The following is a 23,936-nucleotide window of genomic DNA, read 5'->3' as shown; positions in this document are numbered from 1 at the left end:
CAGGATAGGGAAAGTGAGCTACAATTTCCAGATGTGGCTTAACAAGCAACTTTTCTTCTCGGGAAACTCTGCAAATTGTAACTTTGTGAGCGGAATCTAGGGGTCTTATCCTTAACAAACTACAGCCCCCATGACTGCTCAAAGTGGTATAACAGTGCTTTAAATTTGTGAATGTGTCCTGTGAGGGGCAAAGCTGAGATACTTTTTGGCAGGACTGTCTATAGGACAAAATAGCAAGAGGGTGGGTTGGTCACAGGAGTTGCCAGAAGAGTCGGTGGAACAAAAGGTCTGTTTGGTCCATGCAGTGCTTTTCCTGATGGGCCTTCTCTTTGTGTGCGGTGCTCCAAAATGGTATTTGTGAGTAACAGTAGGGGTATTGAACTGCTGGCTGTAGGAATGCCTGGAGACTGACAGTGGTGGCTGTGCCACTGCGGCTGATGGAAAGGGGGCACTCTGGTTTTTTTTTATAAAAAATAATATTTATTAAAGTTTCAAAGAATTACAAAAATAAAAGTAAAAAACAAAACTGAAAACAAAGAAAAATAAAAACAATTAAAAACAGATCAATCTTTCCATATCTTATCTTTCATTTACTTGTTTCCCTGACCTCCTCACACCTCCCTTTTTGTATTCTAATTCAGTTAGTTGTTTCAGCAAATCCTTTCCATTTTTGCTTTTATCTTAATAATTTATCTTAATATATTGTATCTTTACATCCTCACCTATTCTTAATCCAATTTCACTTAATTCTATAACATTACTGCTAAAACCATATAACTTCATTCCAGCATCCTTCTAGCATTCCTTTATTTTGCAATGTTTCTGTATATAGTCTTTAAATTTCTTCCAGTCTTCTTCTACCGGTTCTTCTCCCTGGTCTCGGATTCTGCCAGTCATTTCCGCCAATTCTATATAGTCCATCACCTTCATCTGCCATTCTTCCTTGGTGGGTAAATCTTGTGTCTTCCAATACTTTGCAATAAGTATTCTTGCTGCTGTTGTAGCATACATAAAGAAAGTTCTGTCCTTCTTTGGCACCAATTGGCTGACCATGCTCAGAAGAAAGGCCTCTGGTTTCTTCAGGAAGGTATATTTAAATACCTTCTTCATTTCATTATAGATCATCTCCCAGAAAGCCTTAATCCTTGGGCACGTCCACCAAAGGTGAAAGAATGTACCATCAATCTCTTTACATTTCCAACATTTATTATCAGGCAAATGATATATTTTTGCAGAAAGGGGACACTCTGGTTGGGTATGTGGTCACAGAGGTGTATGTCCCTCTTGTTGTGAATTCATTGCCTGCCTTGCGGGGGGGGGGGCATTGTCACCAGCACTACTTCTGATTGGTGGGCACACTGGCTAATGGGATTTCTCCCCAGCACTCAAAAATGTTCTAACTGTACATATTTTTACATACTACAATTGTACAGGTATTCACATTTCCTCTCTAGTCTCTAAGTCATTACCCCCCACCCTCAGTTTTGCTGCTGCTTTGACACGAGTTCCCACTTGTCAGCTGCTTCTTTCTCCTTCCTGGCTTAGCCACATCATTAATCCCAAGCCATATTATCCCACATAATATAACCAGTCAGGAGCACCAGAGCCAAAATGCGCATCCACCCTGCTTCTCATTGCAGGTTATACTTGTGGTGCGGAAGGCGTCTCCTTCCTGCACTCCATAACCACACGGATCATGTATGCGCTTATGCTGTGTATATGAATTGGCCTTTAGAATCATAGAACCATAGAGTTGGAAGAGACCACAAGGGCCATCGAGTCCAACCCCCTGCCGAGCAGGAAACACCATCAGAGCACTCCTGACATATGGTTGTCAAGCCTCTGCTTAAAGACCTCCAAAGAAGGAGACTCCACCACACTCCTGGGCAGCAAATTCCACTGTCGAACAGCTCTTGCTGTCAGGAAGTTCTTCCTAATGTTTAGGTGGAATCTTCTTTCTTGTAGTTTGGATCCATTGCTCCATTAGACCCAGTGGGAGTTGCTGAAGACTTCATTCGTTTTGGTGGCGCCTCCAGAGTTTGGTGTGAGGATGCAGCTTTGTACCATTACCATGCTGTGAAGAGATTCTGCATGCAACAGCAAAATGACATTACCTTTAGGGCATTGTGGCCACTGCGCCATCCTTTGCTTTGTTCATTTGTTCACATTTGGACCAGTGGCAAAGCACATGTGTTTCCATTTCCAGAGATCATGGCCATCAACTAAAAGAACTCACACTCAATAAGGACTGGCATTTCCAAATGTCCAGGAAGTGTAACAGTGCTGGATTTACTTATAAGCTAAACAAACTAAAGCCTGGGCCCCACTCTCTTGGGGACCCTCAAAAAATTAAAGGAAAAAACCTGGATGTACATTTCTAAAATATAAGATAAAAAACCCACACCTACATACAGAAAAAATGTTTTGTGGGCTCAGTCTAAAGCACTGAGCCTTGGGCTTGCCAACCGGAAGGTCAGCGGTTCAAATCCCCATGACATGGTGAACTCCCATTGTTTGGTACCAGCTCCTGCCAACCTAGTAGTTTGAAAGCACATCAAAGTGCAAGTAGATAAATAGGTACCACTCCAGCGGGAAGGTAAATGGTGTTTCCATGCACTGCTGTGGTTTCGTCAGAAGTGGCTTAGTCATGCTGGCCACATGACCCGGAAAAACTGTCTGAGGACAAACGTCGGCTCCCTTGGCCAGTAAAGCGAGATGAGCACCACAACCCCAGAGTCATTCGTGACTGGACTTAACTGTCAGGGGTCCTTTATATTTACCTTTTAGGCACCTATGATATAAGTAATGGGCCCTGCCTGCTAGCCTGCTCCCTAAAATATCACTGGTTTGCTTATTTCTATATATAGGGTGCCTACATTCTGCATGTACTGGTTGTATAGCAACATGTGCAAATAGTCAAAACAATTTTTCCCCCCTTCCAGTAGCACCTTAAAGACCAACTAAGTTAGTTCTTGGTATGAGCTTTCGTGTGCATGCACACGAAAGCTCATACCAAGAACTAACTTAGTTGGTCTTTAAGGTGCTACTGGAAGGAATTTTTGTTTTGTTTTGACTATGGCAGACCAACACGGCTACCTATCTGTATGTGCAAATAGCTTTAGATACCTATTGGATCCATAAAATACCACATAGCATATATTCAATACAAAAAACAGCGACAATTTGTTGTTGACAAAGGACAGCTGGACATATAAAGGGCCCCATTACCTTCAGTAGCTAAGGGCCTCATCAAACCTAAATCCAGCCCTGGTAACAGATCAGGATACTGATACCATTTGGGCACTTGCAGGCATTTATTCTTTTTTAGTTACAAGAGACAGGCTGCAAGAAGCAGCTGTTCCTGGACTAGAACTCAGATACTCTCACTGCTTCCTTGGCACTAAATTCAACTTAGTGATCTCAGATTTTGCCATCTCCTGACAGAAGATTTTATTTACTTTTGTTTTTTTACATTAGCCTTGGCTGTACAGTGGTACCTCTGGTTACAGACGCTTCAGGTTACAGACGCAGTTAACCAGAAATAGTACCTCGGGTTAAGAACTTTGCTTCAGGGTGAGAACAGAAATCACACAACAGCAGTGGGAGGCCCCATTAGCTAAAATGGTACCTCAGGTTAAGAACAGTTTCAGGTTAAGAACGGACCTCCAGAATGAATTAAGTTCTTAACCCGATGTCAGGGAACTGCCATCAGTGCCGGAGGGAGAGAGCAAAATCCAGAGGGATTCCAGAGAGCGTCCCGGGATTGGGAGAGGCAGCCCATCTTCTGGGGAAGAGAATCAGCGTAGCACCAGTGGAGAAGGGGGGCAGATGGGGGAAGCGGCGAGGTGGTCCCATGACTCCTTGCTGGGGACCAGCGGGGAGAGTAGGGGTCCTCCGCTGCCTGCGCCCTCCTTGCGCAGAAGGCTTTCGCGCAGAGAGAGTAGGAGGAGACTAGGCGCCAAAGAGCTTCTTTGCTGGAAGAAGTTCAAGAAACGCCCACTGACGGATTCTGCCAGCGATTGAGACAGCCACGGGTGAGTGGCTGTCTGGACAGAAAAGGTTCACTCAGGCAATACAACCATGTATTTGCACCGGCTTACGCATGAGCAACCCCTAGAACCATTACACCCAAGGTACCACTGTATTCAGTAGGAAAAACCTGAGTGCCTAGAATATTATAAACCAGCTGTTAGGGCAGAGATGGGAAACTTCACTGCCAGATTAAACCCTAGGGGTGGAGGCCCTTAGGCAGTCAAAATCTTGGGGAGCCCCTTGGGAATTATCTCCTAATAAGTTTTTGATTTTACCAACCAACAATTTCAATAAGCAAATTTGATTACACAATATTATATTGATCCGCAATTGCAGGGCCCCTAAAAGGCGTGGAGCCCATAGGCTGGTGCCTACACTGCCTATTTGGTAATCTGGCACTGGGAAATCTATGGCCTTCCGGATGTTGTGTATAGGGGCTGATGGAAGTTGGAAGTGAAAACCATTTGGGGGCTACAGGGACCCCATCCCTGAGTTGGGAGAAGAGAGTAGCTGGCCCCTTCGTAATGGAGGCAAACTGACACACAGAGACACATGCTTTTAAAAGAGAGGATTATATTTAACTCGGACAACTCTACAGTATATTCCTAAGTCCACATTACTCTAATTTGCATATATTATGGTGCAATAAATTCTATTCCAATCCTCCCTCCCCCAATTCCATTTTTTCCCCTGCTTAGCCAGTGGGAAACTTGCATTCATTTAAACAAAGCCAAGATTTCATTTTGTCTTTGGGAATTAAATAACATGTAAGTCATCAGAGGGCAGAAGAGATTGGCATCTCTGCCAGACTAGAATGAGATGCATTGCGGTTTATATCTCTTCCTTAATTTGTTTAATCTGCTTAAGCAGATCTAAGATACAGATGCCGGGCATGTTAATGTGATTGTGGAAATGCGTGCATGTGAAAATGTCTGCATGATCCTTTCCTCCACATATTTGAAAGCCAGAAATCACCTAAACCAGCCCATGTGTGGCTGGCTGGTCATCTAGAGAGCCCAGCTCACAATGAAGTCTACCTGTGTGTGTGTCTTTCCCCAGCATGCTATTTTGCAGTGCCTGCATCCACACCAGCTGAATATGTGAAAAGGAGCTTTGTCTATTATAGGGAGGAAGCAGGCATTAAAGATGCAGAAGTGGCTAAATCAGCCTCCTGCCACATTTATATATCTTCATTATATCTGAAGGAGCGTCTCCACCCCCATCGTTCTGCCCGGACGCTGAGGTCCAGTGCCGAGGGCCTTCTGGCGGTTCCCTCATTGAGAGAAGCAAAGCTACAGGGAACCAGGCAGAGGGCCTTTTCGGTAGTGGCGCCCGCCCTGTGGAATGCCCTCCCATCAGATGTCAAAACGATAAACAACTACTTGACATTCAGAAGACATCTTAAGGCAGCCCTGTTCAGGGAAGTTTTTAATGTATGATATTTTAGGGTTTCCTGGTTTTTATGGAAGCCGCCCAGAGTGGCTGGGGAAACCCAGCCAGATGGGCGGGGTATAAATAATAAATTATTATTATTATTATTATTATTATTATTATTATTATTATTATTATTATTATTAATTATTATTATTATTATTATTATTATTATTATTATTATTATTATTATTATTATTATTATATTCATTTCTACATGTGACCCCACTGTGAGTACAGCTTTGGGAATCTCCCTATTTTTTTAAATAGCAATTATTTTTACAATGTTTTCAACTACAACTGCTTTTAATTAATTTAAATTGTTTTTTAGACTCATTCAATTTGTTTTATAATGTTGTTTTTGCTTTTATGTTTTAAATCTGCCACTCTGGGCTCCTTGGGGTGGACAGTCAGGATATAAATTCAATTATTATTAATCATCATCATAGTCATAGTATTCAATTCACCACAGGCCCAAGCTTAAAAGTGTGGTTAATCTCAACTAGTTAGTGAAAACAAGCTGCTTTCATAAACTATGGCTTGACATTAACTTGTTTCAAACAAACTGTAGCTAAGATCACACACATTTTGTTGGGTTTGGATGATACTATTAATGCACAGTTAATAACAAGAGAAGTAAAGGCTAGACTTGTTTTCATCATGGTTTATCATAACACAGCCATTATCTCCTGTGATTAATTTTATGGCAAAAACCCAGTTCATTTCTGCTTTAATCTGCACACGTACTGTTGAAAGACAAAAACATCCCTAGAAATCACGTGGGTTATATGTAGATTTTCTTTTGAAGTTTCATTGCCAATCCTGCAAACAACAGCACACTAAAATTCCCTGAGTGCATCCAATGTTTGCTTCCATTTCAGTCTACTTTTTCACATCGTGGACTGTGTTGTGGACTGCACAAGAAGTGTTCATCACAGCTGCAAGAGAATGATATATTCAGTGAATATGTTTTACAGCATGTCACAGACATCAGAGGCTGTTAATGTAGTGAACGAAATCTTACAGACTACAGAAGAAAGTAAGAATCTTTGGGGTCCTTACCCAGACTCACAGGTGCTCCAGAACATATTCTTTTAGAGACGGGCCAGGTGGCGGGGAAGAAAAAGAATACAGGTTGGTTATTATTTATTAAACTGAAAAGAAGAGTGTTTATTATGAGAAGGGTGCTTTTTTTTGGCATCTGTGAAAAATGTTATCATCAAAATGCCAACCCCTGCCCCACATAATCCAATCTGAATTTATGCTTTCCAGGGGAAACCCCGTCGTTTTTAAAGGAGAATCTGTTGCCAATGACCCATTTGCAATCTTTCAATGACTTGTTTATTATTACTACGGTCATACCTCTTGTTACGTTCGGTTCAGGTTATGTCTTTTCAGGTTGCGTCCCATGGCAACCCGGAAGTACCGGAAAGGGTTACTTCCGGGTTTCGCTGCTCGCGCATGCACGGACGCGCAAAATGACATCACGCACATGCGCGGAAGCGGCAAATCGCAACTCGTGCGTGCGCAGATGAGCAGACGCAGATTGCATTCCTTTCAGGTTGTGAACAGGGCTCCGGAACGGATCCCATTCACAACCATAGGTACCACTGTATTTGGTAAATTTGTACAGTACCCTTTATCTGTAGATCCCAGTGCTGCTCATAGCTGTAGCTATTTGCTACTAGGTAAATTATTAATGGGACACGGGTGGTGCTGTGGGTAAAACCTCAGCGCCTAGGACTTGCCGATCGCATGGTCGGCAGTTTGAATCCCCGCGGCGGGGTGCGCTCCCGTTGCTCGGTCCCAGCGCCTGCCAACCTAGCAGTTTGAAAGCACCCCTGGGTGCAAGTAGATAAATAGGGACCGCTTACCAGCGGGAAGGTAAACGGCGTTCCGTGTGCTGCGCTGGCTCACCAGATGCAGCTTGTCACGCTGGGCACGTGACTCGGAAGTGTCTGTGGACAGCGCTGGCTCCCGGCCTATAGAGTGAGATGAGCGCACAACCCTAGAGTCTGGCAAGACTGGCCCGTACGGGCAGGGGTACCTTTACCTTTAAATTATTAATAAGAGAACTTGGTATTTATATACTTAGTATTCAGTGCAATTTTACGATGAGATTGTCCCCCAAGAAAGCACTATTTTAGGACAGTGGTCTTGTGCAGTGCCCCAAAATGGATGTTTTTGGGTGCCATGCCTGGAAAAAGTGCTTCGGGGGGGGGCACGCAATATCATAGCAACCAAAATTGCTGCCATGCTATTGCGATAAAAACCAGGAATATAGTGCCCTGGATTTTGGCTTGAAAATGTTGGAGGGTATGGCATATGGAGGTGAATTGCTCCATTCCAGGCTCGAAAACTTGGAAATACAAACAGAATCCTTTCTATCTAGAGATGCCGTATATTGCATTCACCTGTTCTCTTCTCCTTCCAGTAATGTCTTGTATGCAGCAATCTCAATATCAAGGGCCAGTTTGGTATTCATGAGTTCATGATAATCCCTCAAGAGGCCAGCCAATTTGTCCTTGGAATCCTGCAGGCGATTCTGGAGCTCTTGTTCCTTTTCCTGGGCATCTTTAAGAGAATGGTCACCTTGTTTTTCAGTATCACCAATGGCTTCCTGCAGAGAAGCCACCTGCAAAATATGGGAGAACGTTGTCCAGATGTAACACCAATATCAATCCATATTGGAGTCAGTCCCTTTCCGCCTTCCCACTCCAACAGCAATTCTGGGCAACCAGGAATTTCCTAGAATCTTATCACAAGCTCTTCAACAGCAAGATCACTAAGGGAGAAGAGCTTCCCCAGAAAGATAATCTGCCTGCCCCTGTTGTTGAACTCCCTAGAGAGGAGCGTTGGGTAGGACTTGATAGTTGAGTCCTTTTCATGGGGACAAAAGTGACTCCTAATAATCATCCCTGGTTGTTTCAGCCCAGGGACTAACTGAATTAGTGATAGATATGCTCTCCCAGTCTCATTTGGTTTGGCTTGAAACAAGCTAAGTGATTTCTGCCCCAAACTGGAAACTGGGAAATATCCTAGCTCCCTAACCCAACACCCTTCCGATACGTTGGATTACAAACTCCCATTAGCCTCAACCAGCACTGCCAGTGGTCAGGTGGAGCTAATCTGAATTAATAAGGACCCCACTAAACTCATAATAAAGTTTAAGGTCTGGCAGGGCAAATCCGCCTCTTTCCTTTGCGTCAGTTAATATTTTAAATTTTATTCTAGGCTTCTTGCCCTGCCAGACAAATCTAGAAATGTCTCTCTGCCACTTCTTGAAACAGTCCATTTTGTCCAAAATTTGCAGTGATTGAAACAAAAATAACATTCTTGGCAATACATTCATCTTTATAGCTGCAATTCGACCCAACAAGGAAAGCTTCAAATTTGACCATATTTCTAAGTCTTTTTTCACATCTGTCCAACATTTCTCATAGTTATCTTTAAACAGATTTAAGTTCTTAGCAGTCATTATTAACCCCCAGATATTTCACTTTCTTAACTAATGTTAAACCTGTCTCCTTCTGAAACCTCTCTTTCTCAATCGGTGTTAAATTTTTCTGCATTCCTGTGAGTTTTGAAGCTGCTGCTCACCCACCATAACTCTTCTTCTCACTCACCCACCTACCCACCTATAGACTTCCAAACCTCCTTTCTCTCCCCTTTCACCTGCTTACCTGGCTGCTGAATCTGGTAGCAAAGGCAGCGGCAAAGGTCTTCTCCCTATTCCCCTGCCCAGAGTTGCTTCTTGGAAGACTATGCATGTCAGGCAGGGGTTAGGGGCTGGGTGCATGGAGTGGGGAAGGAGTTGAATTCTTCTCCAGCTCAGATTAAAACCTGAGCCAGAGAAGAATTTATGGGACTGTAATACATCTCTCACATTTGTAATGAGCGTTATGAATGTGCCCCATGTTTCTTTTTCAGGAAATACAAATTTCAGAAACACCTTTAAATAGCATATGGTTACAAACCATTAGTGGTACTATAGAAAAGCCAGTAAGTTGTGTCCTTCAGTTTGTGAAGGCAGGCCTTAAGGTCAGACACTCCCACCAAACCAGGGCTGACTTGGACCAGGGAACACAAGAGCTTCCTCACCTTCTTCTTCTCATTATCTGTCTGGATCTGCATTATCTGTATCACCCGTTTTAGCTCAGTAATTTCATTGTTGTTCTTTTCCAGGTTTGCATGGAACTTGTATCGTTTGTTCTGGAGATCCTCAATCTAATATTCAGAGAGAAGGCAGAAGAGCAAAGGTACAACTTCATGCTTAAATATTGGGAGAGAAGCAGTGATGGCTCCCCCCTCATTGGCTATGTCAGTGGGGGGGGGACCCTTGTTAGCCAGAGGGTCACAGTCCTTTGTGGATAATCTCCCAGGGGCCAGAGGCAAAAATGGGTGGAGCAATGCCTATGACAATTACCTTTGTAAATAGGTGACATTACAATCAACTTACCTCTCTATCCTCCATCCATGCAAACAAAATGCACTGTCATAATTCAAAGATGCTTCTATCTGGACATAAGCACTTGAGGAGGCAGTGAAGCAGGGTCAATGTGAGGCATGGACTGGGGAGAGGGCTAAACAGAGGGACTTGGAGAGCCACATTTGACACCCAGGCCTGAAGTGTCCCTGCCCCCCAGGGACTATATAAAACTATGAGGACCACCTTCCTCAACAGAGTTCCTGTGAATACTGAGTTCTTTGAAAAAAATGCCCACATAATGGGCTGAAATTAAAATAAAACAAAAAGTGTGCTTCAACCGTGCATACCTAGGAAAGTTTCTAAACAGCTAAGAGGTGTTCATTTTATTTTATTCTGGTTTTGATCCTCCACTTCACTGGTGAATGTGTTGATTGTAATGTGAAACTTCGTGGCTGCCTCACGGTGAGAGAGGAATGCTAGGAATGTATTTTGATAAGCAAGGACTGTGTGGATCTCAAAGAAAGCACTCAATATGGTGAAAATATTGAAAAACACCCCATTGACTGTTGGTGTCATGCAGCAACTATTGAATGAACGATGAAAAGAGCTCAAAGCAAAGGAGTGGACCCTGTGTGAGAGGAAGAAAGAAAGGGAAGTTGCCAGGTGAGAGCTGAGAGAGTTCACCTCTTTCTGTGTGAGACAAGAGTTAAGATCTACATGTGAGAGAGGACTTTGCATTCTTTTTCTTCCTTTTCTTTTCTTTTCTTTTGTTTAGATTAGTTTGCTTTTTAGTGTATTATTAAAAGTCTTAATAAAATCTCATGCAAAAAGGGAAAATGCACACAGATTCCATATGAGGGATTGATTGAGATACAACATTAAGTTACCCCAAACTAATTTCTGAGATCTTTGCTAGGACTAAGAGTACCTGTAACAGAATGAGGATTTATGCTTGTTAAAATGAGGATAGTTAAAACAATATTATAATCTTTTAAGTTTGAGGAGGAAAGATTGCTTTAGAACAACAATAAAACTGATAAACAAGATAGCTGGTTGCATCTGAGGCAAAAGCTGTTCATATCCAATGATATATTAGAAACTATTCAGAAGGAACCTGATGGAGATTCAGACATCAAGATCCTGTGCCTCCACTTATCAATTCACCAGAGCAATTCACTTGGCAAAATAACTTTCTGTTGGGCCTTTCTGGTTCTAAGCTTGCAAACTATGCCACAACAGTTCTTTGAGGGGTCTGTTTCTGCAAAGGTTATATATGTTGGCCATGCTTACCGAGATATGATACCCTTGGTACCTACGGGACCGCCTCTCCTGGTATGCCTCACAGAGAAACTTACGGTCTTCAAATAAAAACATCTTGAAGGTCCCAGGCCACAGAGAAGTTAGGCTGGCCTCAACTAGAGCCAGGGCTTTTTCAGCCGTGGCTCCGATCTGCTGGAACACTCTGTCACAAGAGACCAGGGCCCTGCGGGACTTGACATCTTTCCGCAGGGCCTGCAAGACAGAGCTGTTCCACCAGGCCTTTGGCCAGGGCACAGCCTGACTCCCTCCCTCGGCAATCTTTGTGGAGCTCTGGCCCAATGGTTGCCAGTGGCTTGAATTAATTAATTTTATAATTAATGATTTTAGAATGTTGATTGTGCTGTACTTTTGTACTGTTTTGTTTTTAGCCGCCCTGAGCCCGGCTTCGGCTGGGGAGGGTGGGATATAAATAAAATTTATTATTATTATTATTATTATTATTATTATTATTATTATTATTATTATTGGAGGTGTGGGTGACAGTCAACGCAACCTTTGGGCTGAAAAGGGTTAGCTATCCATGTTTTAACCCTACATCTTGTATATCTGGTGGGAAATCCAAGGAAAGTCTAGATTACAATTTATTTATTTTTAAATTGAGTGTTGGTGTCCATTGTATTTTTATGATTTTCTCTGTTAAATCACCCTGGTCATCACACATAGATATATGAAGCTCTATGTATGGTGAATAACCACAGAGATATTTAGCTAGATGGGTGTCATATATCCAACTAATTTAAGATGAAATATCTTTGTGTGGTACAAGTTGTGTTATGTTATATTTAGAGTAATCTCATTGGCAGTGGCTGTGACACAGTGAAGGTTTGTTTGGAGAAAATGTGGTGGATTTGTAAAGCTGACTTCCAAAGGAGAAACTGGTTTCATTTTGGTTAATTTTATTATGTTATTATGCTCCTAAGACTTGCTTGGTGAAACAATAAATCTGATTAACTGAAGAGTAATATATGGCTTTAGATGATCAGAATGGGGACTTGGCAGTCATTTCATTGCACTGATCTTAACAAATGCATAGAACAGCAGAGTTTTTCTATTTATTGAGAAATCTGACAGCTAGAAGTTGGCAAGCAAGGATGTGCAAATCGAATTGCTGAAAATCTAGGGTATGGTTTCCTATATTATCTAGATTCCTTTAAAAAGAAGAAGAGTGATGTTGAGATTCTGAAATAACATCACCTGCTGTGAGGGGTGAAGGCTGCTCCCCACAAGGTCCTTTCCACCTGGCTTAGGGGGCTGGGCCCACACTCACCAGCCCTACAGAAGAGGCTCCTCATGAGGCCAGAGGAACATTGCTCATCTATTGTTTTATTGATTTAATATGCGGTACACCACTTTGAGGTTTTTATTAAAAATCTAATGTGATATAGAAATTGAATAAATAAATAAATATCTCAACCCATTCCATGTCTCTTGGTCATACCTGGCTCTTGTAAAAGATATTAGCTTCTTCTTTGCTTCTTAGTGCGATGTTCTGATACCATCTTTCAATGTGCTGGATCAGGGCATCCATATCTAGGCCTCTGCTGTTGTCCATGCTGACAACCACAGATGTATCATAAAGCTGACAGTCCAGCACAGTGCGTTCCTGCAGGTTACACAGAATTTGAGTGACATCTTAGTGCCCAGCAGTAGAGAAAGCAACAGCAAACTATAATAATAATAATACTAATAAATTTATTATTTATACCCCGCCCATCCGGCTGGGTTTCCCCAGCCACTCTGGGTGGCTTACAGCACATAAAAAATTGTAAAACTATCCCGAGGTGCAGGACCAAGGCTAACTTACGTGTCTTGTTTGGAGTTATTGATGAGATTCACATATCATTTTGTTGAACACTACACATTTAAAACACCTCCTGAAAAAAATGTGGAAACTATAGGGTGCTGGGAATTGTAGCTCTGTGGGGGGTAAACTCCTGCACCCAGTATTCTATCTGAAAAGATAGTCACACAGATCTAAACATTGTGATCCAAAGCATAAATTGCTTAGAACAAAAATCAAAGGAACCAGTAGGACTCCTGTGTTGAAATGAATAGCATTGCCTATAGAAGGAAAGGATCAAGATCCATAGCTCGATGATAGGGCAACTACTGGGCATGCAAAAGGTCCATGGTTCAATTCTTGACATCTGTCCAAGTAAGGCTGGGAAAGACTATCCAAAGGAGCTACTGTCAGTCAGTATAGGCAATGCAAAGCAAAGTGGACCAAGGGTCTAGCTAAGTATAAGGCAGTTTTCCATTGCTACAGAAGAGTCAAGTCTGTTTTAGCTGGCACTGGAAATAATGGCAGTGGCATCACATCCCAGGGCTGAGGGGTACCTGATTTCCCAAAGATGCACAATTAAAATATCTGAATTGAGGGGTAACAACAGCTTTTTATGCTGTAACATATCTTAACAGACCTCTGCAAAGAAAGCTCTCAGGAATTCTACAGTCTCTTTCAGCAGCTCCTTCTTCATTTGCAGTTCCTTCTGATGTTCATATGCAGCATCAACTTTCTAGGGGAGAAAACCTGTGATTTAATTCTTATGCCATTCCAAAGCCAACACTATTTATTTATTTTATAGCATTTATACACCAATTAATATTTAAGACTTTCCCACACATACTGAAATGCATGTTTGTAACATGTATCCATGCGTAGAAGTTTATATGCTTAGGCTGAGTTCCCTGCAATTTCAGAGTTCCAGATTGCAATGGAGCCCTTTCACCATGCTTTTCAACAAGACCATACAATATATGATTATATGGAGATATCTGATGGTTCCTTGATGCATTGATATAGCCAGAAAGGGTTATCCAGGTATGTACTTTTCTAGGACATCTGTGTTTATCAAGTGCCTTTTCTTCCAATGAAATGAGGCTGACTGCATGTACCCTCATCTCTTGAAGACATGAGCTTCAAGTGGCAATGAGAAATCAAGTGATGTACATTGTTTCAGCCCTCTATTTCTCCACGCTGATACATTTTTGCAGTTCAATAGGAATGTTTGGTCTTCAAGATCAACATTGTGTTCATGCTGAATTATGGCAGGCTATATCATTCCCTTTTTGCCAACAAAGGTCCGTATAGTTAAAGCTATGGTTTCCCCAGTAGTGATGTATGGAAGTGAGAGCTGGACCATAAAGAAGGCTGATCACCAAAGAATTGATGCTTTTGAATTATGGTGTTGGAGGAGACTCTTGAGAGTCCCATGGACTGCAAGAAGATCAAACCTATCCATTCTGAAGGAAATCAGCCCAGAGTGCTCACTGGGAGCTGAGGCTCCAATACTTTGGCCACCTCATGAGAAGAGAAGACTCCCTGGAAAAGACCCTGATGTTGGGAAAGATGGAGGGCACAAGGAGAAGGGGACGACAGAGGACGAATGGTTGGATAGTGTTCTCGAAGCTACCAGCATGAGTTTGACTAAACTGCGGGAGGCAGTGGAAGACAGGAGTGCCTGGTGTGCTCTGGTCCATGGGGTCACGAAGAGTCGGACATGACTAAACGACTAAACAACAACAACATACCATTCCCTTTAGTGGAGCAATTTCCCCATCTCTCCTACTACCTCTCCCACCAATTTGGAACAAGAAACAACTGCCCCCAAAGCATCCTATAGTACAGGGTGGGGAACCTGTGTACTATAGCTATAGAACTACAGTTTCCATAATCCCTGACCATTGACTGGTTGTGATTGATGGATGCTAGAGTCCAAGAAAAAACAGAGGCCTACAGTGGCTTTAGGATTTGCTCCTTAGGACCTCTTCCCACATTTATGTTTTTAAAATGCCAATAATAATGTTCTTTTAAATGCGTACACCTAAAAAATGGAAAGTGTGAATGTAACAGAGGGCTCATCCACACTAATTTTCCTCTGTACTTTCTAGGCACAGGTCTCTGGTTTTCTGGACCACGTCCGAATGCTTCTCCCCCCCCCCCACCCCCCGCAATTTGTGGGAAACCCAAATTGCCATTTTTCATGCTGATTCAAGATTAAAGAACAGGTTTTCCTGGGGAAAGTGGGCTTGGATCAGGAAAGTGTAGCTCTGTACCTAGAAAGCATGGGGCAAAAGCTAAGTGTGACTGAGCCCAGAGATGTTCATCACAACCTGGAACTGACTGCCGTTCCTTGCTGGTGATCAATGCCCCCAGTTGCATTTACTTATGTAAATTAAAATTAAAATGTGTAAATCTAGAAATCCCCACTGTATTCCTCAATTTGTGCTGGCATGCACATTTTACTGTGCAGGCCTACCTAAATCACTCACCTGCTTGAGCAAGACAAACTCATTTTCTGTATTTGTTCGTCTGTTCAGCTCTTCTTCATATCTTGCAGGATTTGAGAGGGAGAGAGAGAAAGTGGAGGAAAGAGAAACACTTTATCCAAACACAATAAGCAAGCATAGATTACACTTAACCACATGTACAAAGTCCCAATGGTCATTTGATGTAAAGAAAAGCCAAGAAACAGCAGGGACAGCAAAAGGGGGAGTTCATAAAATCCCATTATTTGCTGGCCTCTTTTATCTTCCACATCCCCTTTCCCGAAGCTGCTTTTACTAACTCCACAGTGTTTTATTAGCCCCACAGTGTAAAAATGTCTGTAACCCTGCATGGGGGGGGGGAGCTTGGGGATGTTATTTTTAGTGGCTGGACTGGCATGAAAAGGGTTAAGCACTTTTGACCTCTTCTTCTGCCAATCTTCCAGTCAAAATTGCCCCCTCCTGAAACAATTTGACATCAGACCAAAACAAAGCCTAACAACCAGTCACGCAGTCTTTATGACATGCATTTTCATGCAACACATAATTAAAATGTGACAGGAACCATTAATCCCGTGCTGTAGAAACCAGGATGAAAAGAAGAAGGAACTGGGAACAGAACAAATTATATCACTTTTTAAGTAGCATACATCTCAACCTATTTGGGTATGCATGCATCTAGACAACAAATCTTTTCCAAGATTGTACTTGACGGTTTTGAAGGTCAGTGTTTCAGGGGAAAAGAACATACATACATTTAAGTTTAGTTAAAACACCACAGGACTAGTAGAACTATTTGGTCAATGACAGGTTTGAGGATTGCACTCTCTTGTAAAAGTACAAATGCCTGAGGTGGCACTATGGAGAGGGAAGGTTGAAGCCATAGTAGGTTTCAGCCTGGTTTCTGACATGCTTTAGATGTTAAATGGCAGGTTAAGGGCTGTTGCCCAAACTGAAAATGCCACATCCCATTCTCTCCCCTGCTTTCCAGCAACGTTTAAGCCCCCTTCACCTGTTAACAACATGAAGGTAGTGCTGTCCATTGAAGGGGCTATGCCACTGTCCCAGCTCTGAGACCTCATCCTCACTTCCTTCTGTACCACAGGTCTGGGCTTTCCAGGTCTATGTCAGACCTTGTCCCAGTGCTTCCCCCCCAGGAAAAACCCACATTTTACCACTGAATCAGAGCAAACATCAAGCAGGTTTTCCACAGAGCAAGCTACCGGCATGATCTCGCTGTTCCTTCAATATTTGAAGGCCACTTCACATGGGTATTCCATGCCGTGTTGGGGAAAAATGGCATGATGTTATCATGTGGCAAATTCCTGGTGGTTCATAGGAAGCAGCCATTGGATTGGAATGGGGCGTGGGAGGTAATCACAGGGTCCTCATGTTTAATTTCATGTGACTGGAGAGAGACAGATAAGAGATGCAGGGCTGTTGTTTTCAGCCATAACATCTAGTTCTGGCTAGGAATGGACAGAAAGCAGCATTCTACTTATGTTCTTTTATTGTATTCATGTCCCACTATTTCTCCAAGTAGCTCAGAGTTCTTCCTCTCATTTAATCCCCTTAAAGCTAAAGGTACCCCTGACTGTTAGGTCCAGTCGTGGACAACTCTGGGGTTGGCGCTCATCTCTCTCTATTGGCCGAGGGAGCCGGTGTTTGTCTGCAGACAGCTTCCAGATCATGTGGCCAGCATGACTGAGCCGCTTCTGGTGAACCAGAGCAGTGCATGGAAACGCCATTTACCTTCCCGCCGGAGTGGTACCTATTTATCTACTTGCACTTTGACATGCTTTCGAACTGCTAGGTTGTTGTCAGAGGCTTAATGCTGTCCAGCTGGCCATAGATAAGACTCTGGGCTCCCAGCCAGTTCCAAACCATTTGATTTATTTGGCAAAGTTCAAAACTACATCTCCGGCATTTCAATTAGCGTCCTTCCCCTTGTGCGCAGTTGCTCCCTCTAATCTTTCTTCTTATTTTTCCGCACCCAGCATGCAAGTCTGCAAAAACTCCTCCCCTTACTTCCTCTGTGCACAGAATGACTAGTTCCAGGCTCATCCTCCTCCCCCTCTACGTCAGACCCACTGTCAGACGAGAAGCTGCTGATAATCTCTTTAGGCTCTCTATAACTGCTGGTTTCTGTCCTTTCCTCTTTTCCTGTTTGCCTCTCCCTGACAGTTGTTAACAACCCTGAAAGGAAGTAACTGGCCCAGGGCCACCCAGTGAGCTTACTAGCTGAGTGGGGATTTAACCTCCCCTCTCCCCAGCTGGACCATAAAGAAGGCTGATTGCCAAAGAATTGATGCTTTTGAATTCTGGTGCTGGAGGAGACTCTGGAGAGTCCCATGGACTGCAAGAAGATCAAACCTCTCCATTCTGAAAGAAATCAGCCCTGAGTGCTCACTGGAAGGACAGATCCTGAAGCTGAGGCTCCAATACTTTGGCCAGCTCATGAGAAGAGAAGACTCCCTGGAAAAGACCCTGATGTTGGGAAAGATTGAGGGCACAAGGAGAAGGGGGCGACAGAGGACGAGGTGGTTGGACAGTGTTCTCGAAGCATGAGTTTGACCAAACTGCGGGAGGCAGTGGAAGACAGGAGGGCCTGGCGTGCTCTGGTCCAGGGGGTCACGAAGAGTCGGACACGACGAAACGACTAAACAACAGCAACTCCCCAGTTCCTCTGTTGTTTTCGGGTGCACAAATTAGATAGGCTCAGCTTAAAACGCGAAGTGAAAGCCTTCCCCCCACCGCATTCCTAGTTCTGTGGAGGTCAGGCTATGTAAGGTCTGCCACCACTCTTGGCTGGCTGTGGAAATGGGCTCTGCCTCGAGAGGTTAACTTACTTGCAACGGTTCTCCTCAACCATGCCGTGCGTTGTTTTTTGTTGGTTTTCGAGCTTCTGCTTCTCACACAATAAGCAGTCCAGTTTTTTCCTCAGCTTACTGAGGAAATTTTCACATAAAGGCTTGAGATCTTTCCGAATGGTGGGAACTTTCTGGTTCTTCAGCAGCTTCCATTTGGTGACCAGCACCTGGTTCTTCTGCTCCAAGGATCTGACCTGAAATCCAAGCAAGAAAAGCAAAGGCCAGTTGCTGTGAAGCTGTTGCAACTTTTGATAGCAAATAAATGCATGAATGAGGCTGCATTTTGCTGCTACGGGATTCGCTCTTAGGTGCTGAATAAATGGTTGGTTGTTGTTTTTAAATACAAAATATAAGCTATAACCGCAAAACCATTATGGAAGTGATTCAAATGATATATCTCACGTATATAATCGAAATCCCACATTATGGTTCTAAGTGTACTCTAATCAATTTTTCATGAAAACACCTCAGCCACACCCTTCTCCCCACCTATGGTGTTGTTAAAATTGTACACTGCCCTTCATCTGAGGATCACATGGAAATTTAAAATATGAAAACCCACACAAAATGTGTAACATAGTAACAAACAAAAACAGTACCCCTACCCCACTGTTTAAAAGACCATAGATTGTTTAATTAGCCAAAAGCTTGGGAGAAGAGGAATTATTTGTCCTGGCGCCGAAATAAATGTAACAAAGTTGCCAGGCAACCCTCCCTGGGGAGAACATTCCACAAGCGAGGAGCCATCACAAAAAAGGCCTGTATTTTCCTGTGTCCACTGTATATTGAATAAAGTATACTGTCCGCCCATTTCTGCTTGCACTACAGCCTTGAACCAGATCAAAAGTGCCCCCTTAAACCACAGTTAGCCATGAAGGGAAAAGCTGTGGGCTTAAAAAAGCTACCCATCCTCTTCATGATGGGGTGTGATCATAAAATCACAGAACTGTAGAGTTGGAAGGGTCCCTGAGGGTCACCTAGTCCAACCCTTTGCAATGAGGAATACGCAACTGTCCAACACGGGGATCAAATCTGCAACCTTGGCATTATTAGCTCCATGTTCTAACCAACTGTGAATGGGCTGTCACAGAGGTTGTACTACTACTGCTAAAACTACTAGCATTAAATTTGCATACCACCCTTCATTCAAAGATCACAGGGTGGTTCACAACATAAAAATACAAAATGAGAACATAAAATACCGTATTTTTCATCCCATAGGACGCTCCGTCTCATAGGACACACCTAGTTTTTTGGGGGGGAAATAGAGGGGAAAATTCTTTCCTTTATTCCCCCCCCAAAGTATTTCCCCGCCAAAAGCAGGTCGGGGAAACCGAACGAGGTCAAGGAACAGCGGGATGGCGGCGCTGCGCCTCCCTGCTGTCCCCCGAGCTTGTGGGGCTGGCCGATGTCTGCCCGGCGCGAGGGGTGCTCTGCTTTCAGGCCGCCCGACGCTCCGGGAAGCAGGCTGCTGTCTGCAGCCTAGACATCCCTGCGGGAACTCCCGCAGGGCTGCCTAGGCTGCGGATGTGTTCCCGAAGCGCCGGGCGCTTTGCTTTCAGCGCGCCCGGCGCTCCGGGAAGCAAGCTACTATCGGCAGCCTAGACAGCCCTGCGGGAACTCCCGAGGGCTGCCTAGGCCGCGGATGTCTTCCTGAAGCCTGGAGAGTGAGAGGGGTCGGTGCGCACCGACCCCTCTCGCTCTCCAAGCTTCAGCGAAAGCCTGCATTCGCCCCATAGGACGCACCCAGATTTCCCCTTCATTTTTGGAGGGGAAAAAGTGTGTCCTATAGGGCGAAAAATACAGTACATAATAAAACAAAAACAAACCAATAACCCCCCTCCTATATGAGTTTGTAGTGTGGCTATGCTGAAAAATGGCATGGTGCTTACGTGATATATATATATATATATATATATATATATATATATAACCATTGGACAGCTTTGTCTCGAGAAACCTTGAAACCAAATTTCAAAGCTGCTGGGTATGCTGCAGTCTAGCAAGCAATAACACAAGCCTTCTATGGAGAGATGTAAACACCATGGACAGAACTCTTAGCACACGATCATCCACAAACGCAGCACATTTCAACTGAGTCAATTCACACATTCTGCTGTCAAGTGTACAAGTGTGAATCAGGCCATATCCTCCAAAGTCTCCAGGCATGATTCAAAATTTGCTCTCTGCAAACATATCACTTAATGTAGCAGCAGAATTAATTAGAACTCTAACTCTGCTTGAAATATCTTAATGTTCAGCCACATGTGTGCAGTCCCTTCGGTCTGGGATCATCCCCATCATCATTAATGGAAACATCTCACCTTGTCAATGAAGCAAGCAAACTGATTGTTGAGGTCCTTTAGTTGCTCCTTCTCCAGTGCTTTTACTTGATGGTCATGCGGATCGACCCCCAGGCAGAGAGGTTCCAAGAGATGCTTGTTAATGGAGACCTCACGGATCCTATCGCTTCTACAGCTGGCAGAAGGACTTGTTGTGCTTCTATGTCCAAAGCCCCTTGCAAGTATGCTGTGGCCCACCACTTGTCCTGCTTCCATATCGTTTCCATAGCTACTTCTCTCCTGGCCCACACAGCAAGAAATCTGATGTCTTCCACCAAAGTTATGGAAACTTTTGCTGGTGTTTCCCCTTCCTGCCAGGCAGGTGGTGGCAAAAGGTTGGCAGGTGGATGCCTCACTGATTCTGATCCCTCCACTGCCTCCACCAGAGGAGGCAGAGGTAAAACATCTTTGAGGAGAAGAGGTGAAGAACTGTTGGCTCATCATGTTGGCTCCGTCTGAGAAGGACTAAAAGGACAAGGGGGTGCAAAGAAGGAGAGCAGCAGAAGGAGCTCCTTTGATGCAAGACCTAGAGCTACTCCTTATATGCAGCTGACTAGTCAGGCAGATTTTATGAAATTTGCAGTGGTAATTTAGGATATTGCAGGGTTTGCCTTGCCTGGCAGCAAGACATTGACCTCCACAGGCTAAAGGATGAAGTTAAAAAGTGCTAGACAAACAGTAAACAGTGTGGCACAGGAAACACTTTTTAAAATGTCCTGTTGGCAAAATTTGATTTGGAAGATGTTTTCCTTTATGAACTGATTGGCTACTCTTTTGTCAGAATTAGCATGATACAAATGAAATTCCTTGAGGGCAAAGGCACTGCAAGAATCTAAAATGCTTCCTTCTTCCTACCTTGGTTTTGCATGCTGATCTCCAAGTTTCCATCTGTGATGTTGTTCTCGCCATTGTTAAATGGGTGGACTGGACTGTGACAATTGCCAACTGCCATAGGAGCCAACTCCTATGCCTCCCATAAAATATTTGAGGGAGGTGCCCCCCAAAAGTTGATGGGCATTGGCATTCAAATGGTGTATGAGATCAATTATGTGGGGTGGGGCTTACCTGCCCCCCCATATTTTATTCAAGCTGGCACCCCTGCCACCTGCACTAGCCATTAATTTGTCTCTATTGGGTTGATGAACATGCTCAACTGACATGCTCTTTATGTAGGTGGGGGGACTGGCCCATGTGTGCATTGTGTGATGTGGGCGCTCTCCACAAAAGCTTGCACATGGGCAAACTGGCTTTGCATGACTCACACCCTCAAAAGCACTGTGGGGTGCACAAATTGGGTCCCTCAGTGTTCAGGAACTCCATGAGTCACATAATAATAATAAATAATAATAAAATTTTATTTATATCCCACCCTCCCCAACCAAAGCCGGGCTCAGAGCGGCTAACAACAATAAAAGTAATACAACATTCTAAAAGCAACTCATTCTAAAATCAATTCAAAATCAAATTCATGGCAACCATTGGGCTAGAGTTCTGTTAGGATTACCAAAGGAGGGGGTCAGATTGCGCCTTGGCCAAAGGCCTGGTGGAACAGCTCTGTCTTGCAGGCCCTGCGGAAAGATGTCAAATCCCGCAAGGCCCTAGTCTCTTGTGACAGAGCGTTCCACCAGATCCATCACAGCTGAAAAAGCCCTGGCTCTGGTTGAGGCCAGCCTAACCTCCCTGTGGCCCGGGACCTCCAATATATATTTTTTTGAAGACGGCAAGGTCCTCCGTGGGCCATACCTGCATTATGTGTGATATGGAGGAGGGGTATAGGCGCTCACTTCCCCAATACGAGTAAACTGGATTTGTTAAGCATGTGAATTATGTCGGACCATTGTTCCATCTAGCTCAGCATTGTCTACATTGATGGGCAACAGCTCTCAAGGGTTTCAGACATGGAACATCTCCATCCTTGCCTGCAGACACCAGGGATTGAAACTGGGACCCTCTGCATTCAAAGCAAATGGTTTATCACTGAGATATGGACCTCCATGATTGGAAGATTTGGAAAATACAAAGCGGAAGCTATCTACTGCCAATACACAAAATAGACTCCACTTAACTGAATATTTTGTAGGTATTAGTCTAAAGAATATATCCAGTGGTCCCATTTCTATATCCACAAGGAGAGCTGGTAGGGCTATGCACACAAGATCTTGTTGAACAAGTAGCATTTGAGCTAGTGCCAATCAGTTTTTTGGCAGAGAGGGAACAACAAGGGGAACTGAACCCAGCATTCACCTTCAGAAACTTCTAACCTGTGCTATCACCATTTTATCCTTGCAGCAACTCTGTGTGATTGGTTAGGCTGAGAGACAGTGAGTGGCCCAAAGTCACCCAGTGAACTTCATGGCTGAGTGGGGATTTGAACTCTGGTCTCCCAGGTTGTAGGGACGCGTGTGGCGTTGTGGGTTAAACCACAGAGCCTAGGGCTTGCTGATCAGAAGGTTGGCAGTTTGAATCCCCACGACGGGGTGAGCTCCCGTTGCTCGGTCCCTGCTCCTGCCAACCTAGCAGTTCGAAAGCACGTCAAAGTGCAAGTAGATCAATAGGTATCACTCTGGCAGGAAGGTAAACGGCGTTTCCGTGCGCTGCTCTGGTTCGCCAGAAGCGGCTTAGTCATGCTGGCCACATGACCCGGAAGCTGTACGCCGGCTCCCTCGGCCAATAAAGCAAGATGAGCGCCACAACCCCAGAGTTGGTCACGACTGGACCTAATGGTCAGGGGTCCCTTTACCTTTACCTCCCAGGTCATAGCCTTACAAGGTGACCACTATGCCACACTGGCTGCAAAGACACAGCCCTGATAGCTGGTTTGAGGGAGAATCATACATACAGGATTCAAGCACTGAAACCTGTTTTTGTGTGTTATTATATGGCCTAAATGGATCAAGCATAGAACTGTGTGAAAACAGCACCTTTATTTCTACAGAATTTTATTTTCTCCCTTTCATTATAGATAGCCATAGAAAAACACACAAAGTGCCCCAGATTTCCCTTACTTTTCTGAACAACCTCTGCATGTATAGTTTTTTTACAAGTAAACAATTCCCATGCACATTTTAGTAGCTGGCAAACATCCGGACACATTAATGAATGAGAACTTTGGTTTCATGCACCATACTATACATGTTCAGCATTAGTCGTGTGTGCTATTCATTTGTGTATAAACAATGGCAAGCACACAGGTGAAACCGACAGGTTTCCATCACCTGCTTATCTTGGTAGCAAGTAAGTAGAAAT

At 43.8% G+C, this 23,936-nt stretch overlaps 1 protein-coding gene across 1 annotated transcript; it reads right to left on the bottom strand.

Moving 5' to 3' along the window:
* Window positions 1-7,873: 7,873 nt before the first annotated feature.
* LOC309361520 (keratin, type II cytoskeletal cochleal-like) lies at window positions 7,874-20,906 on the bottom strand (the record flags this gene model as incomplete). The annotated part of the gene is made up of 7 exons (XM_081896630.1): window positions 7,874-8,098; window positions 9,565-9,690; window positions 12,651-12,815; window positions 13,633-13,728; window positions 15,485-15,545; window positions 18,328-18,542; window positions 20,673-20,906. 7 exons carry the CDS (start codon window positions 20,904-20,906, stop codon window positions 7,874-7,876), a joined length of 1,122 nt encoding a protein of 373 aa, XP_081752756.1.
* Window positions 20,907-23,936: the final 3,030 nt, after the last annotated feature.

The sequence above is a fragment of the Podarcis melisellensis genome (genome assembly GCF_964234715.1).
Source record: "Podarcis melisellensis genome assembly, chromosome: 2".
Lineage (NCBI taxonomy): Eukaryota > Metazoa > Chordata > Lepidosauria > Squamata > Lacertidae > Podarcis > Podarcis melisellensis.
The sequence above is the reverse complement of the archived record's forward strand: the minus strand, read 5'-3'. Positions and strand labels throughout refer to the sequence as shown.